The following is a 15,351-nucleotide window of genomic DNA, read 5'->3' as shown; positions in this document are numbered from 1 at the left end:
ATCAGGGACTGATTTAGACCTGGGACACCAGGTGGTTGATTCCCCTCTATTCATGGCCTGATTTAGACCTGGGACACCCGGTGGGTGATTCCCCTCTAATCAGGGACTGAATTAGATCTGGGACACCAGGTGAGTGATTCCCCTCTATTCAGGGCCTGATTTAGACCTGGGACACCAGGTGGGTGATTCTCCTCTAATCGGGGACTGATTTAGATCTTGGACACCGGGTGGGTAATTCCCCTCTAATCGGGGACTGATTTAGACCTGGGAAACCGGTTGGGTGATTCCCCTCTAATCAGAGACTGATTTAGTGATTCCCCTCTACTCAGGGCCTGATTTAGACCTGGGTTATATTAGTAATCAGGTAGAAGTGAAAACTGCAGAGTTCGTAGGGTCAGAGTTGAATACCTACAGTATGTTGGTTTCATCTAATATGAGGATACAGAGGAGCCGAGGAGAAGTGACTATAGTCTACTAAGAGACAGCCCAGCTAGTGGTTTGTGGTCTGTGACTCAATTCCTGTCAGAGAGAGACGCTGAGGAGAAAAAGACTTTACTTTCGTCTCTACACGTGTGACAGACTTGGTACTGTCCAAACCCATAAGGTGATAAATCATCAATATGCCATCGATCTGCATTCAGATCTATGTCCTGGGTGAGTTTATCAATTGTTTATTGTTCTACAACACTTATTTCCTCTCTCAATTATCTCTTTGTTCTCTCTCTCTCTCTGTTATCGCTCTCTGTTCTCTCTCTCAATTATCTCTCTGTTCTCTCTCTCTCTTTCTCTCTGTTCTCTCTCAATTATCTCTCTGTTCTCTCTCTCTCTCTGTTATCTCTCTGTTCTCTCTCTCAATTATCTCTCTGTTCTCTGTGTTATTTCTCTCTCTCTCTGTTATCTCTCTCTGTTCTCTGTGTTATCTCTCCCTCTGTGTTATCTCTCTCTGTTATCTCTCTCCCTCTCTGTTATCTCTCTCTGTTCTCTCTGTTATCTCTCCCTCTCTGTTCTCTCTCTCCCTCTCTGTTATCTCTCTCTGTTCTCTCCCTCTCTGTTCTCTCTCAATTATCTCTGTCTGTTATCTCTCTCTGTTCTCTGTGTTATCTCTCCCTCTCTGTTATCTCTCTCTCTTCTCTCTCTCAATTATCTCTATCTGTTCTCTCTCTCTCTGTTCTCTGTGTTATCTCTCCCTCTCTGTTATCTCTCTCTTTCCATCCATTCCCTCCATATCACTGTGATATGTTTAGTCAGCATGTGTCGGATGAGTCTGAATGAGCTGTTTTCTCTATTTCTCCTGTCCTCCAGGCCTCCTGGTGCTGATGGGGTCCAGAGCAGAGGAAGTTTCTGTTGAAGGCAGCATATCCAACAACTCCACCTCCACCCCTACTGATACCCCCTCTACAGCCAGCCTGAGCCCCTCTACAGCCAGCCTGACCTCCTCTACAGCCAACCTGACCCCCTCTACAGCCAACCTGAGCCCCTCTACAGCCAGCCTGACCCCCTCTACAGCCAGCCTGACCCCCTCTACAGCCAGCCTGACCCCCTCTACAGCCAACCTGACCCCCTCTACAGCCCACCTGTCCCCCTCTACAGCCCACCTGTCCCCCTCTACAGCCAGCCTGACCCCCTCTACAGCCAACCAGACCGCCCAGACTACATCGTCAGGGTTGACAGCCCTCAGCCAATCACAGGGCAGGGAGACCACTGCGACCACGGAAACCACAACATCATTACCAGGTAACGGACAACTTATGTGTGTGTGTGTCTGTCTTTAGTCCCTGCTCTCTCTCTCTCTGTCTGTCTTCAGTCCCTGCTCTCTCTCTCTGTCTGTCTTTAGTCCCTGCTCTCTCTCTCTCTGTCTGTCTTTAGTCCCTGCTCTCTCTCCCTGTCTGTCTTTAGTCCCTGTGGTTAGTGCAGGTAGCCTAGTGGTTAGAGCAGGTAGCCTAGTGGTTAGAGCCTAGTGGTTAGAGCAGGTAGCCTAGTGGTTAGAGCAGGTAGCCTAGTGGTTAGAGCAGGTAGCCTAGTGTGGTTAGAGCAGGTAGCCTAGTGGTTAGAGCCTAGTGGTTAGAGTAGGTATCCTAGTGGTTAGAGCCTAGTGGTTAGAGCAGGTAGCCTAGTGGTTAGAGCCTAGTGGTTAGAGCAGGTAGCCTAGTGGTTGGAGCAGGTAGCCTAGTGGTTAGAGCAGGTAGCCTAGTGGTTAGAGCAGCTAGCCTAGTGGTTAGAGCAGCTAGCCTAGAGGTTAGAGCAGGTAGCCTAGTGGTTAGAGACAGGTAGCCTAGTGGTTAGAGCAGGTAGCCTAGTGGTTAGAGTCTAGTGGTTAGAGCCTAGTGGTTAGAACAGCTAGCCTAGTGGTTAGAGCCTAGTGGTGAGAGCAGGTATCCTAGTGGTTAGAGCATTGGACTAGTAACCGAAAGATTGAATCCCCCGAGCTGACAAGGTAAAAATCTGTCCTTCTGCCCCTGAACTGTTCCCCGGTAGGCCGTCATTGTAAATAAAAAAAAGTCTTAACATCGTTGTCACGTCATGGTCAACATAGCTACTAGAACTAACGCGTTAGTAAACCCGCTACAATCATTCAGTACAGTCAGCAAGCGGTTTAGCAGTTACACCAGTGGGCCCCAGTGGCAATACATTTGTAAAATCAAAACACTTACCTTGACTTGGAAGAGTTCCAGTGTTGTGTTGGATAGTCATAGCCAGCTAGCTAATATAACATCCCTCTGTCATAGCCAGCTAGCTAACATAGCATCCCTCTGTCATAGCCAGCTAGCTAACATAACATCCCTCTGTCATAGCCAGCTAGCTAATATAACATCCCTCTGTCATAGCCAGCTAGCTAACATAGCATCCCTCTGTCATAGCCAGCTAGCTAATATAACATCCCTCTGTCATAGACAGCTAGCTAACATAGCATCCCTCTGTTATAGCCAGCTAGCTAATATAGCATCCCTCTGTTATAGCCAGCTAGCTAACATAGCATCCCTATGTTATATTCAGCTAGCTAACATAGCATCCCTCTGTTATAGCCAGCTAGCTAACAAAGCATCCCTCTGTTATAGCCAGCTAGCTAACATAGCATCCCTCTGTCATAGCCAGCTAGCTAACATAGCATCCCTCTGTTATAGCCAGCTAGCTAATATAGCATCCCTCTGTTATAGCCAGCTAGCTAACATAGCATCCCTCTGTTATAGCCAGCTAGCTAACATAGCATCCCTCTGTTATAGCCAGCTCGCTAACATAGCATCCCTCTGTTATAGCCAGCTAGCTAATATAGCATCCCTCTGTTATAGCCAGCTAGCTAACATGGCATCCCTCTGTTTGAGCCGGGTGTTTGAGTAGGCTAAACTAGCTAGCTGCACTTGCTAGATAAGTAAAACTGGAAGAAAATAAATGACTTTCTCTCTTTTGTTTGAGCCGGGTGTTTTCAGTAACTGAACTAGCCAGCTGCGTTCACTTTCACAGCGAAAGTTTAAAAATAAATAAAGCCAAATATAGCTATCTCTCTTTCTCTCTCTATGAGTCAACTACTCACCACATTTTATGCACTGCAGTACTAGCTAGCTGTAGCTTCTGCTTTCAGTACTAGATTCATTCTCTGATCCTTTGATTGGATGGACAACATGTCAGTTCATGCTGCAAGAGCTCTGATAGGTTGGAGGACGTCCTCCGGAAGTTGTCATAATTACTGTGTAAGTCTATGGAAGGGGGTGAGAACCATGAGCCTCCTACGTTTTGTATTGAAGTCAATGTACCCAGAGGAGGATGGAAGCTAACTGTCCCCTGGCTACACCATGGTGCTACCCTACAGAGTGCTGTTGAGGCTACTGTAGACCTTCATTGCAACACAGTGTTTTATATAAGTATTTGGTGACGTAAATATATTTAGTATAGTTTTATCTATAAAAAAAAAGGTAACTTTTTTAAAACAATGTTTTCACAATTTTAATTTGTATTACATTGACTGAGGAGGATGGTCCTCCCCTTCCTGCACTGTGTTCTACTCGTCGGTGTGAGTAGAACAAAGCATTGTTCGGTAGCTGCAGGCCTGAAGCTAGTTAACTGTCTTCCTGTCTCTCTAACCACACACACACACACACACACACACACACACACACACACACACACACACACACACACACACACACACACACACACACACACACACACCAGTCTGTGCTTTTTACATGATACCTTTCAGTTGTCTCTCTGGTCTGTGTGTATAACACTGTATATAAATAATATATTGATGACATTGTTTCTGTGTTTGTTTTGTGTTTCAGCTACAAGGGGAAGTGACATTGCAGGTATATATGACCAATAGGAATTTTGAGTCATTTTTTAAAAACTTTTTTGTTTGACAAATGTTTATGAATGAACTGCAGCCCTATTCACAACATTCTCCCTCTCTAACCCCCCTCTCTCTCTACCCCCCCCTCTCTCCATCCACCCTCTCTACCCCCCTCTCTCTCCATCCATCCTCTCTACCCCCCCTCTCTCTCCATCCACCCTCTCTACCCCCCTCTCTCTCCATCCACCCTCTCTCTACCCCCCCTCTCTCTCCATCCACCATTTTCTCTCTAACCCCCTCTCTCTACCCCCTTTCTCTCTACCCCCTCTCTCTCTACCCCCCTCCTTCTCTAACCCCCCTCTCTCTCTAACCCCCCTCTCTCCATCCACCCTCTCTACCCCCCCTCTCTCCATCCACCCTCTCTACCCCCCTCTCTCTCCATCCACCCTCTCTCTACCCCCTCTCTCTCCATCCACCATTTTCTCTCTACCCCCCTCTCTCCATCCACCCTCTCTACCCCCCCTCTCTCTCCATCCACCCTCTCTACCCCCCTCTCTCTCCATCCACCCTCTCTCTACCCCCCTCTCTCTCCATCCACCATTTTCTCTCTACCCCCCTCTCTACCCCCCCTCTCTCTACCCCCCCTCTCTCTACCCCCCTCTCTCTACCCCCCTCTCTCTCTACCCCCCCCTCTCTCTCTACCCCCCTCCTCTCTATCTACCCCCTCTCCCTCTACCCCCCCTCTCTCTCTACTCTCTCTCTCGCCCTCTCTCTCGCCCTCTACCCCCCCCCTCTCTCTCTACCCCCCTCTCTCTCTACCCCCCCCCTCTCTCTCTCTCTCTCACCCTCTACCCTCACCCTCTCTCTCTCTCCTGTAGGCTATGTAATCCTGTTTCTCATATTGTTGGCTGTTGTGTGTCTGGTGGTGATTCTCTATATCCTGAGGAAGAAGTCCAGGGTGAGACATCCAGGGCTTTAAAACACAACCCTGTTACTGTATTACATAGTGAAGGAAGAGTCAGGGCTTTAAAACACAACCCTGTTACTGTATTACATAGTGAAGGAAGAGTCAGGGCTTTAAAACACAACCCTGTTACTGTATTACATAGTGAAGGAAGAGTCAGGGCTTTAAAACACAACCCTGTTACTGTATTACATAGTGAAGGAAGAGTCAGGACTTTAAAACACAACCCTGTTACTGTATTACATAGTGAAGGAAGACTCAGGGCTTTAAAACACAACCCTGTTACTGTATTACATAGTGAAGGAAGAGTCAGGGCTTTAAAACACAACCCTGTTACTGTATTACATAGTGAAGGAAGAGTCAGGGCTTTAAAACACAACCCTGTTACTGTATTACATAGTGAAGGAAGAGTCAGGGCTTTAAAACACAACCCTGTTACTGTATTACATAGTGAAGGAAGACTCAGGGCTTTAAAACACAACCCTGTTACTGTATTACATAGTGAAGGAAGAGTCAGGACTTTAAAACACAACCCTGTTACTGTATTACATAGTGAAGGAAGACTCAGGGCTTTACTTGTTGTGAAGGCTATGTTTTGCAGTCTGTTCCTCCAAGGCTTTGGTAAAAGAAAGGGGGAAAAACGATATTGTTTACCTGGAGTGGTATGAGGAAATATGAATTCTGAAAGGTTCTAGGTGGGTCACAGTCATCGAATCACATTCCATACAAGTCTTCAGATCTGTCTGATAATTAATGTACAATGGTTATGTTGTCTGATAACCATTCAATATTACTGGTGTTTTGGTCGCCGTTAAGATGTGGATGTGATCTTTTCTCCACAGAGGTACGTGTCTGATAATTACGCTATGCTGATATTATTGTTTCTCCACAGAGGTACTCGTTTGATCTGCAGTATCCAGGTTATGACCACGACACCCCCCTCACCTGCATGGAACAACCCGGAACCTTCGAACCCAACAATGGTAACCATGGTGACATTACTATTTGGTAACCATGGTGGCGTTACTATTTGGTAACCATGGTGACATTACTATTTGGTACCCATAGTGACATTACTATTTGGTAACCATGGTGGCATTACTATTTGGTAACCATGGTGGCATTACTATTTGGTAACCATGGTGGCATTACTATTTGGTAACCATGGTGGCATTACTATTTGGTAACCATGGTGGCGTTACTATTTGGTAACCATGGTGGCGTTACTATTTGGTAACCATGGTGACATTACTATTTGGTACCCATAGTGACATTACTATTTGGTACCCATAGTGACATTACTATTTGGTAACCATGGTGGCATTACTATTTGGTAACCATGGTGGCATTACTATTTGGTAACCAGTAACTTTTTTCCCCTCATCAATCGAAACACAATACCCTATAATGACAAAGAACAGACAGGTTTTTAGAAATGTACACAAATGTAGAGAAAAGTGTAGACTCTTTGCTAGGAGACTCAAAATGGAGCTCAGGTGCATCCTGTTTCCATTGATCATCCTTGAGACGTTACTACAACTTGGAGTCCACCTGTGGTAAATTCAGTTGATTGGACATGATTTGGAAAGACACACACCTGTCTATATAAGGTTCCACAGTTGGCAGTGCATGTCAGAGCAAAAACTCTCCCCATCCAACCTCACAGAGCTTGAGAGGATCTGCAGAGAAGAATGGGAGAAAATCCCTAAATAAAGGTGTGTTTGTAGCGTCGTACCCAAGAAGACTCAAGGCTGTAATCACTGCCAAAGGTGCTTCAACAAAGTACTGAGTAAAGGGTCTGAATACTTATGCAAATGTTATATTTCCGTATTTAAAAAAAATAATTGCTAAAATGTCTAAACCTGTTTTTGTTTTGTCATTATAGGGTATTGTGATGTTATTGTAGGGTATTGTGACGTCGTTATGGGGTATTGTGATGTCATTATAGGGTATTGCGATGTCGTCATGGGGTATTGTGATGTCATTATGGGGTATTGTGATGTCATTATGGGGTATTGTGATGTCATTATGGGGTATTGTGATGTCATTAAGGGGTATTGTGTGTTAGATTGATGAGGTGGGGGGGTCAAGGGGTCTGAATACTTTCTGAATGCTCTGTAATATCCATATGTTTAGATCAGGAGATCTGGGAGTCTGAGAGAGAGGGTGGTGATGAGGATCCCCATGCTATGAGCCCTGTAGCTAACGGCTCAGCTATGGGGGCTGGAGAGACTGGCTCTACAGGGGAGAACGGTAAGGAAACTCTTACTAAGTCTGTAGTCCCCTGGTGTCAGGAATAGACTGGGGAGAACAGTAAGGAGAGACTAAGTCTGTAGTCCCCTGGTGTCAGGAATAGACTGGGGAGAACAGTAAGGAGAGACTAAGTCTGTAGTCCCCTGGTGTCAGGAATAGACTGGGGAGAACAGTAAGGAGATACTAAGTCTGTAGTCCCCTGGTGTCAGGAATAGACTGGGGAGAACAGTAAGGAGAGACTAAGTCTGTAGTCCCCTGGTGTCAGGAATAGACTGGGGAGAACAGTAAGGAGAGACTAAGTCTGTAGTCCCCTGGTGTCAGGAATAGACTGGGGAGAACAGTAAGGAGAGACTAAGTCTGTAGTCCCCTGGTGTCAGGAATAGACTGGGGAGAACAGTAAGGAGAGACTAAGTCTGTAGTCCCCTGGTGTCAGGAATAGACTGGGGAGAACAGTAAGGAGAGACTAAGTCTGTAGTCCCCTGGTGTCAGGAATAGACTGGGGAGAACAGTAAGGAGAAACTAAGTCTGTAGTCCCCTGGTGTCAGGAATAGACTGGGGAGAACAGTAAGGAGAGACTAAGTCTGTAGTCCCCTGGTGTCAGGAATAGACTGGGGAGAACAGTAAGGAGAGACTAAGTCTGTAGTCCCCTGGTGTCAGGAATAGACTGGGGAGAACAGTAAGGAGAGACTAAGTCTGTAGTCCCCTGGTGTCAGGAATAGACTGGGGAGAACAGTAAGGAGAGACTAAGTCTGTAGTCCCCTGGTGTCAGGAATAGACTGGGGAGAACAGTAAGGAGAGACTAAGTCTGTAGTCCCCTGGTGTCAGGAATAGACTGGGGAGAACAGTAAGGAGAGACTAAGTCTGTAGTCCCCTGGTGTCAGTGATACGTGAAAACATACTGTGAGCAAAACTGATATCTCCATCTTTCTCTTTCTCTCTCTGTCTCTTTCTGTTTCTCTCTCTCTGTCTCTCTCTCTCTTTCTGTTTCTCTCTGTCTCTCTCTCTCTCTCTTTCTGTTTCTCTCTGTCTCTCTCTCTCTCTCTCTCTCTCTCTCTCTGTCTCTTTCTGTTTCTCTCTCTCTCTCTCTCTCTCTCTCTCTGTTTGTCTGTCTCTCTTCGTCTCTAACAGAAGGAGAGAAGCAGGCTCATGGTGATAGTGATGGAGACAGCTTCAACAACTTCTGTGCCAGTGATGTCACTCCGCCCATAAAAAGGGTTGGCTTTAGCCTGGACCTCGACCTGAGTGACAAGGTGTTACTCGGCTCCAGCCCTGACCTTTGACCCTTGAGTGACATGGTGTTACTCGGCTCCGGCCCTGACCTTCGACCCTGTATGTCCAGATAACGTCTTCACCGAGATCAAGATGTACATAGCACCTTTATTTGATCTATAAAATGTCAGAATGTAAACGGCTCCAAATCAGTTTTTACTTTCCTATTTCTGATACTGTAATTCATTTTAATAATGTTTTTTGAGCGTGACAATACCAAGAGAGCGATGCCACGTGGTTTTAGAATAAAAAAAATAAAAGTACTTAACAGAGGAGTTGACGTGGTGTCTTGATGTAATAATGTGTGTGTGTGTTTGGGTTGACGCGTGGAACTTAAATGACTGTCGCTCCGTAGCACTTACTTCTGTCATCGTGTAAGTGCTTCGAGAGACTAGTCAAGGATCGTATCACCTCCACCTTACCTGACACCCTTAGACCCACTTCAATGCTTCGAGAGACTAGTCAAGGATCGTATCACCTCCACCTTACCTGACACCCTTAGACCCACTTCAATGCTTCGAGAGACTAGTCAAGGATCGTATCACCTCCACCTTACCTGACACCCTTAGACCCACTTCAATGCTTTGAGAGACTACTAGTCAAGGATCATATCACCTCCACCTTACCTGACACCCTTAGACCCACTTCAATGCTTCGAGAGACTAGTCAAGGATCGTATCACCTCCACCTTACCTGACACCCTTAGACCCACTCCAGCTTGCATACCGCTCTGTCTCAATAGATCCACAGACGATGCAATCGCCTGTACACTGCCCTATCCCATCTGGACAAGAGGAATACCTATGTAAGAATGCTGTTCATTGACTACAGCTCAGCATTTAACACCATAGTAACCTCCAAGCTCATCGTTAAGCTCAGGGTCCTGATTCTGAAACCCCGCCCTGCGCAACTGGGTCCTGGACTCCCTGACGTGCTGCCCCCTGGTGGTGAAGGTAGAAAACAACACCTCCACTGTGCTGATCCTCAGCCCTCTCCTGTACTCCCCGTTCACTTATGACTGCGTGGCCATGCACGCCTCCAACACAATCATAGTAGGCCTGATTACCAACAACGACGAGACGGCCTGCAGGGAGGAGGTGAGGGACCTGGCAGAGTGGGGTGCCAGGGAAATAACCTCTCCCTCAACGTCAACAAAAACAAAAAGGAGCTGATCGTGGACTACGGGGAAACAGCAGATGGAGCACGGCCCTAGCCACATGTACACATACTGTATTCTATTCTACTGTATTTCAGTCAATGCCACTTCGACACTGCTCGTCCCAATATTTACATCCTCCCTTAAATTCATGACTTTATACTTTATATGTGTGTATTGTTAGATAATACTGCACTGTTGGAGCTGGAGACACAAGCGTTTCATTACACCCGCAATAACATCTACTTAATATGTGTATGTGACCAATAATATTTTATTTGGAGAGGTAATGTGTGTGCTTGGGGTAATGTGTGGAGAGGTAATGTACGTGTTTGGGCAATGTGTGGAGAGGTAATATCTGTGTTTGGGTAATGTGTTTGGGTAATGTGTGTGCTTGGGGTAATGTGTGGAGAGGTAATGTACGTGTTTGGGCAATGTGTGGAGAGGTAATATCTGTGTTTGGGTAATGTGTTTGGGTAATGTGTGTGTTTGGGTAATGTGTGGAGAGGTAATGTGTGTGTCTGGGTAATGTGTGGAGAGGTATTGTATGTGTTTGGTGTGGAGAGGTAATGTTTGTGTGGAGAGGTAATGAGTGGATAGGTCATGTGTGGAGAGGTAATGTATGTGTTTGGGCAATGTGTGGCGAGGTAATGTGTGGAGAGGTAATGAATGTGTGTGGGTAATGTGCGGAGAGGTAATGTATGTGCTTGGGGATGTGCGGAGAGGTAATGTGTGTGTTTGGGTAATGTGTGGAGAGGTAATTTATGTGTTTGGTGTGGAGAGGTAATGGTTGTGTGGAGAGGTAATGCATCGGTTAGGGTAATGTGTGGAGAAGTAATGTGTGTAGAGGTAAAGTATGTGTTTGGGCAATGTTTGGAGAGGTAATGTATGTGTTTGGGTAATGTGTGGAGAGGTAATGTATGTGTTTGGTGTGGAGAGGTAATGTTTGGTGTGGAGAGGCAATGTTTGTGTGGAGAGGTAATGTATGTGTCTGGGTAATGTGTGGAGAGGTAATGTATGTGTTTGGTGTGGAGATGTAATGTTTGTGTGGAGAGGTAATGTGTGGAGAGAAAATGTGTGTGTCTGGGTAATGTGTGGAGAGGTAATGTATGTGTTTGGGTAATGTGTGGATAGGTAATGTATGTGTTTGGGTAATGTGGGGAGAGGTAATGTGTGTGTTTGGGTAATGTGTGGAGAAGTAATGTGTGGAGAGGTAATGCATGTGTTTGGGCAATGTTTGGAAAGGTAATGTGTGTGTTTGGGTAATGTGTGGAGAGGTAATGTATGTGTATGTGTAATGTGTGGAGAGGTAATGTGCATGTTTGGGTAATGTTTGGAGAGGTAATGTGTGTGTTTGGGTAATGTGTGGAGAGGTAATGTATGGTGTGTCAGGGTAATGTGTGGAGAAGCAATGTGTGGAGAGGTAATGTATGTGTTTGGGCAATGTGTGGAGAGGTAATGTATATGTTTGGGTAATGTGCGGAGAGGTAATGTATGTGCTTGGGTAATGTTCGGAGAGGTAATATGCGTGTTTGGGTCATGTTTGGAGAGGTAATGTGTGTGTTTGGGTAATGTGTGGAGAGGTAATGTATGTGTTTGGTGTGGAGAGGTAATGTTTGGTGTGGAGAGGCAATGTTTGCGTGGAGAGGTAATGTATGTGTCTGGGTAATGTGTGGAGAAGTAATGTATGTGTTTGGTGTGGAGATGTAATGTTTGTGTGGAGAGGTAATGTGTGGAGAGGTAATGTGTGTGTCTGGGTAATGTGTGGAGAGGTAATGTGTGTGTTTGGGTAATGTGTGGAGAAGTAATGTGTGGAGAGGTAATGTACGTGTTTGGGCAATGTTTGGAGAGGTAATGTGTATGTTTGGGTAATTTGTGGAGAGGTAATGTGTGTGTTTGGGTAATGTGTGGAGAAGTAATATGCGTGTTTGGGTAATGTGTGGAGAGGTCATGTATGGTGTGTGGGTAATGTGTGGAGAGGTAATGTATGTGTTTGGTGTGGAGAGGTAATGTATGTGTTTTGTGTGGAGAGGAAATGTTTGGTGTGGAGGGGCAATGTTTGTGTGGAGAGGTAATGTGTGGATAGGTAATGTGTGTGTCTGGGTAATGCGTGGAGAGGTAATGTGTGTTTGGGTAATGTGTGGAGAGGTAATGTGTGTGTTTGGTAATGCGTGGAGAGGTAATGTGTGTGTTTGGGTAATGTGTGGAGAAGTAATGTGTGTGTTTAGGTAATGTGTGGAGAGGTAATGTATGTGTGGGTAATGTGTGGAGAGGTAATGTATGTGTTTGGTGTGGAGAGGTAATGTATGTGTTTGGTGTGGAGAGGCAATGTTTGCGTGGAGAGGTAATGTATGTGTGTGGGTAATGTGTGGAGAGGTAATGTATGTGTTTGGTGTGGAGGTGTAATGTTTGTGTGGAGAGGTAATGTATGTGTCTGGGTAATGTGTGGAGATGTAATGTATGTGTTTGGGTAATGTGTGGAGAGGTAATGTATGGTGTGTCAGGGTAATGTGTGGAGAAGCAATGTGTGGAGAGGTAATGTATGTGTTTGGGCAATGTGTGGAGAGGTAATGTATGTGTTTGGGTAATGTGCAGAGAGGTAATGTATGTGCTTGGGTAATGTTCGGAGAGGTAATATGCGTGTTTGGGTCATGTTTGGAGAGGTAATGTGTGTGTTTGGGTAATGTGTGGAGAGGTAATGTATGTGTTTGGTGTGGAGAGGTAATGTTTGGTGTGGAGAGGCAATGTTTGCGTGGAGAGGTAATGTATGTGTCTGGGTAATGTGTGGAGAAGTAATGTATGTGTTTGGTGTGGAGATGTAATGTTTGTGTGTAGAGGTAATGTGGGGAGAGGTAATGTGTGTGTCTGGGTAATGTGTGGAGAGGTAATGTGTGTGTTTGGGTAATGTGTGGAGAAGTAATTTGTGGAGAGGTAATGTACATGTTTGGGCAAAGTTTGGAGAGGTAATGTGTGTGTTTGGGTAATTTGTGGAGAGATAATGTGTGTGTTTGGGTAATGTGTGGAGAGGTAATATGCGTGTTTGGGTAATGTGTGGAGCGGTCATGTATGGTGTGTGGGTAATGTGTGGAGAGGTAATGTATGTGTTTGGTGTGGAGAGGTAATGTATGTGTTTTTTGTGGAGAGGAAATGTTTGGTGTGGAGGGGCAATGTTTGTGTGGAGAGGTAATGTGTGGAGAGGTAATGTGTGTGTCTGGGTAATGCGTAGAGAGGTAATGTGTGTTTGGGTAATGTGTGGAGAGGTAATGTGTGTGTCTGGTAATGCGTGGAGAGGTAATGTGTGTGTTTGGGTAATGTGTGGAGAAGTAATGTGTGTGTTTAGGTAATGTGTGGAGAGGTAATGTATGTGTGTGGGTAATGTGTGGAGAGGTAATGTATGTGTTTGGTGTGGAGAGGCAATGTTTGTGTGGAGAGGTAATGTATGTGTGTGGGTAATGTGTGGAGAGGTAATGTATGTGTTTGGTGTGGAGATGTAATGTTTGTGTGGAGAGGTAATGTATGTGTCTGGGTAATGTGTGGAGAGGTAATGTATGTGTTTGGGCAATGTGTGGAGAGGTAATGTATGTGTTTGGGCAATGTGTGGAGAGGTAAGGTATGTGTTTGGGTAAAGCGTGGAGAGGTAATGTATGTGTTTGGGTAATGTGTTTGGGTAATGTATGTGTTTGGGTAATGTGTGGAGAGGTAAATGTTCAGAAGAGGTTTTACTCAGTTTGGTGGGAATTATTTTAGCGTCCCATCCTCCCTTTGTCAATCTTTGTGGCGAGAGGGAGGACTGCAAGGAAAGGGTTTAGAGAGAGAGGGAGGACTGCAAGGAAAGGGTTTAGAGAGAGAGGGAGGACTGCAAGGAAAGGGTTTAGAGAGAGAGAGGACTGCAAGGAAATGATTTAGAGAGAGAGAGGGAGGACTGAAAGGAAATGGTTTAGAGAGAGGGAGGACTGCAAGGAAATGGTTTAGAGAGAGGGAGGACTGCAAGGAAATGGTTTAGAGAGAGGGAGGACTGCAAGGAAATGGTTTCTAAATAAATCACTGACAGTGTCACCAGCAAAGCACCATCACACCTCCTCCTCCTCCATGCTTCACGGTGGGAACCACACATGCGAAGATCATCCGTTCACCTTCTCTGCGTCTCACAAAGACACGGTGGTTGGAACCAAAAATCTCAAATTGGACTCATCAGACCAAAGGACAGATTTACACTGGTCTAATGTCCATTGCTCGTGTTTCTTGGCCCAATCAAGTCTCTTCTTCTTATTGGTGTCCTTTAGTAGTGGTTTCTTTGCAGCAAGTTCTTGAAATTTTCCAGATTGACTGACCATGTCTTAAAATTATAATGGATTGTCGTTTCTCTTTGCTTATTTGAGCTGTTCTTGCCATAATATTGATTTAGTCTTTTACCAAATAGGGCTATCTTCTGTATACCACCCCTACCTTGTCACAACACAACTGATTGGCTCAAACGCATTAAGAAGGAAAGCAATTCCACAAATTAACTTTTAACAAGGCACACCTGTTAATTGAAATGCATTCCAGGTGACTACCTCATGAAGCTGGTTGAGAGAATGCCAAGAGTGTGCAAAGCTGTCATCAAGGCTACTTTGAAGAATCTCAAATATAAAATAGATTTTGATTTGCTTAAAACTTTTTTTGGGTTACTACACAATGTGTTATTTCATAGTTTTGATGTCTTCACTAGTATTCTAAAATGTAGATAATAGTAAAAAATAAAGAAAAACCCTTAAATGAGTAGGTGTGTCCAAACTTTCGACTGGTACTGTATATAAACGGAACAGTACCGGACCCAAAATTGAACCTTGTGGGACGTCACATGTGATTTCTGTCACCAGAGGATTTTAGCTTATTAGACTGTATTAGTGATAAAAAAAATACTTGAATGGCTCACAACTTCCTCCAGCTTAATCAAGACAAGACCGAAGGGGAGGAGACAGGTTAATAAGGATCGGACCCCTTTTTTTTCCTCCAATTTCAGCCTAAAATGTAACAAATCTAACTGCCTGTAGCTCAGGACCTGAAGCAAGGATATGCATATTATTGGTACCATTTGAAAGGAAACACTTTGAAGTTTTTGGAAATGGGAAATTAATGTAGGATAATATAACACATTAGATCTGATGAAAGATAATACAAACAGAAGAAGCATCCGCTTAAAATTATAATTTATTTTGCACCATCTTTGAAATGCAAGAGAAAGGCCAGACAGTGATGTAGGATTCTAGATGTCATTTAGATGTTGTCCACAAGATGGCAGCAGTGCGCGTGCAATGCTTCAGACCGATCCAGTGAAGAATTACATCACTACAGAATATTTTGTATCAAGTCTGACAGGAGTTTGCCCAAATGTGCTGAATTGATCACTGTGCATAACTATAGAGAACATACAAAAATGCT

General features: G+C 44.9%; 1 protein-coding gene across 1 annotated transcript; it reads left to right on the top strand.

The window, feature by feature from the left end:
• Positions 1–141: 141 nt before the first annotated feature.
• Positions 142–9,046, top strand: LOC110532886 (cell wall integrity and stress response component 1). Its single transcript, XM_036987079.1, has 7 exons — positions 142–654; positions 1,303–1,734; positions 4,278–4,301; positions 5,164–5,243; positions 6,142–6,232; positions 7,386–7,502; positions 8,631–9,046. Exons 1-7 carry the CDS (start codon positions 621–623, stop codon positions 8,780–8,782), a joined length of 930 nt encoding a protein of 309 aa, XP_036842974.1. The 5' UTR covers positions 142–620; the 3' UTR covers positions 8,783–9,046.
• Positions 9,047–15,351: the final 6,305 nt, after the last annotated feature.

This window comes from Oncorhynchus mykiss, chromosome 9 (genome assembly GCF_013265735.2).
Source record: "Oncorhynchus mykiss isolate Arlee chromosome 9, USDA_OmykA_1.1, whole genome shotgun sequence".
NCBI lineage: Eukaryota > Metazoa > Chordata > Actinopteri > Salmoniformes > Salmonidae > Oncorhynchus > Oncorhynchus mykiss.
This window is presented reverse-complemented; position numbering and strand designations above follow the sequence as displayed.

Excerpts from the sequence above, each read along its gene's own strand:
- LOC110532886 (XM_036987079.1), top strand. The coding sequence starts at position 621 with ATGCCATCGATCTGCATTCAGATCTATGTCCTGG. Across the intron at positions 4,302-5,163 it reads AAGGGGAAGTGACATTGCAG|GCTATGTAATCCTGTTTCTC; the intron begins GTATATATGACC and ends TCTCTCCTGTAG. Across the intron at positions 6,233-7,385 it reads AACCTTCGAACCCAACAATG|ATCAGGAGATCTGGGAGTCT; the intron begins GTAACCATGGTG and ends CCATATGTTTAG.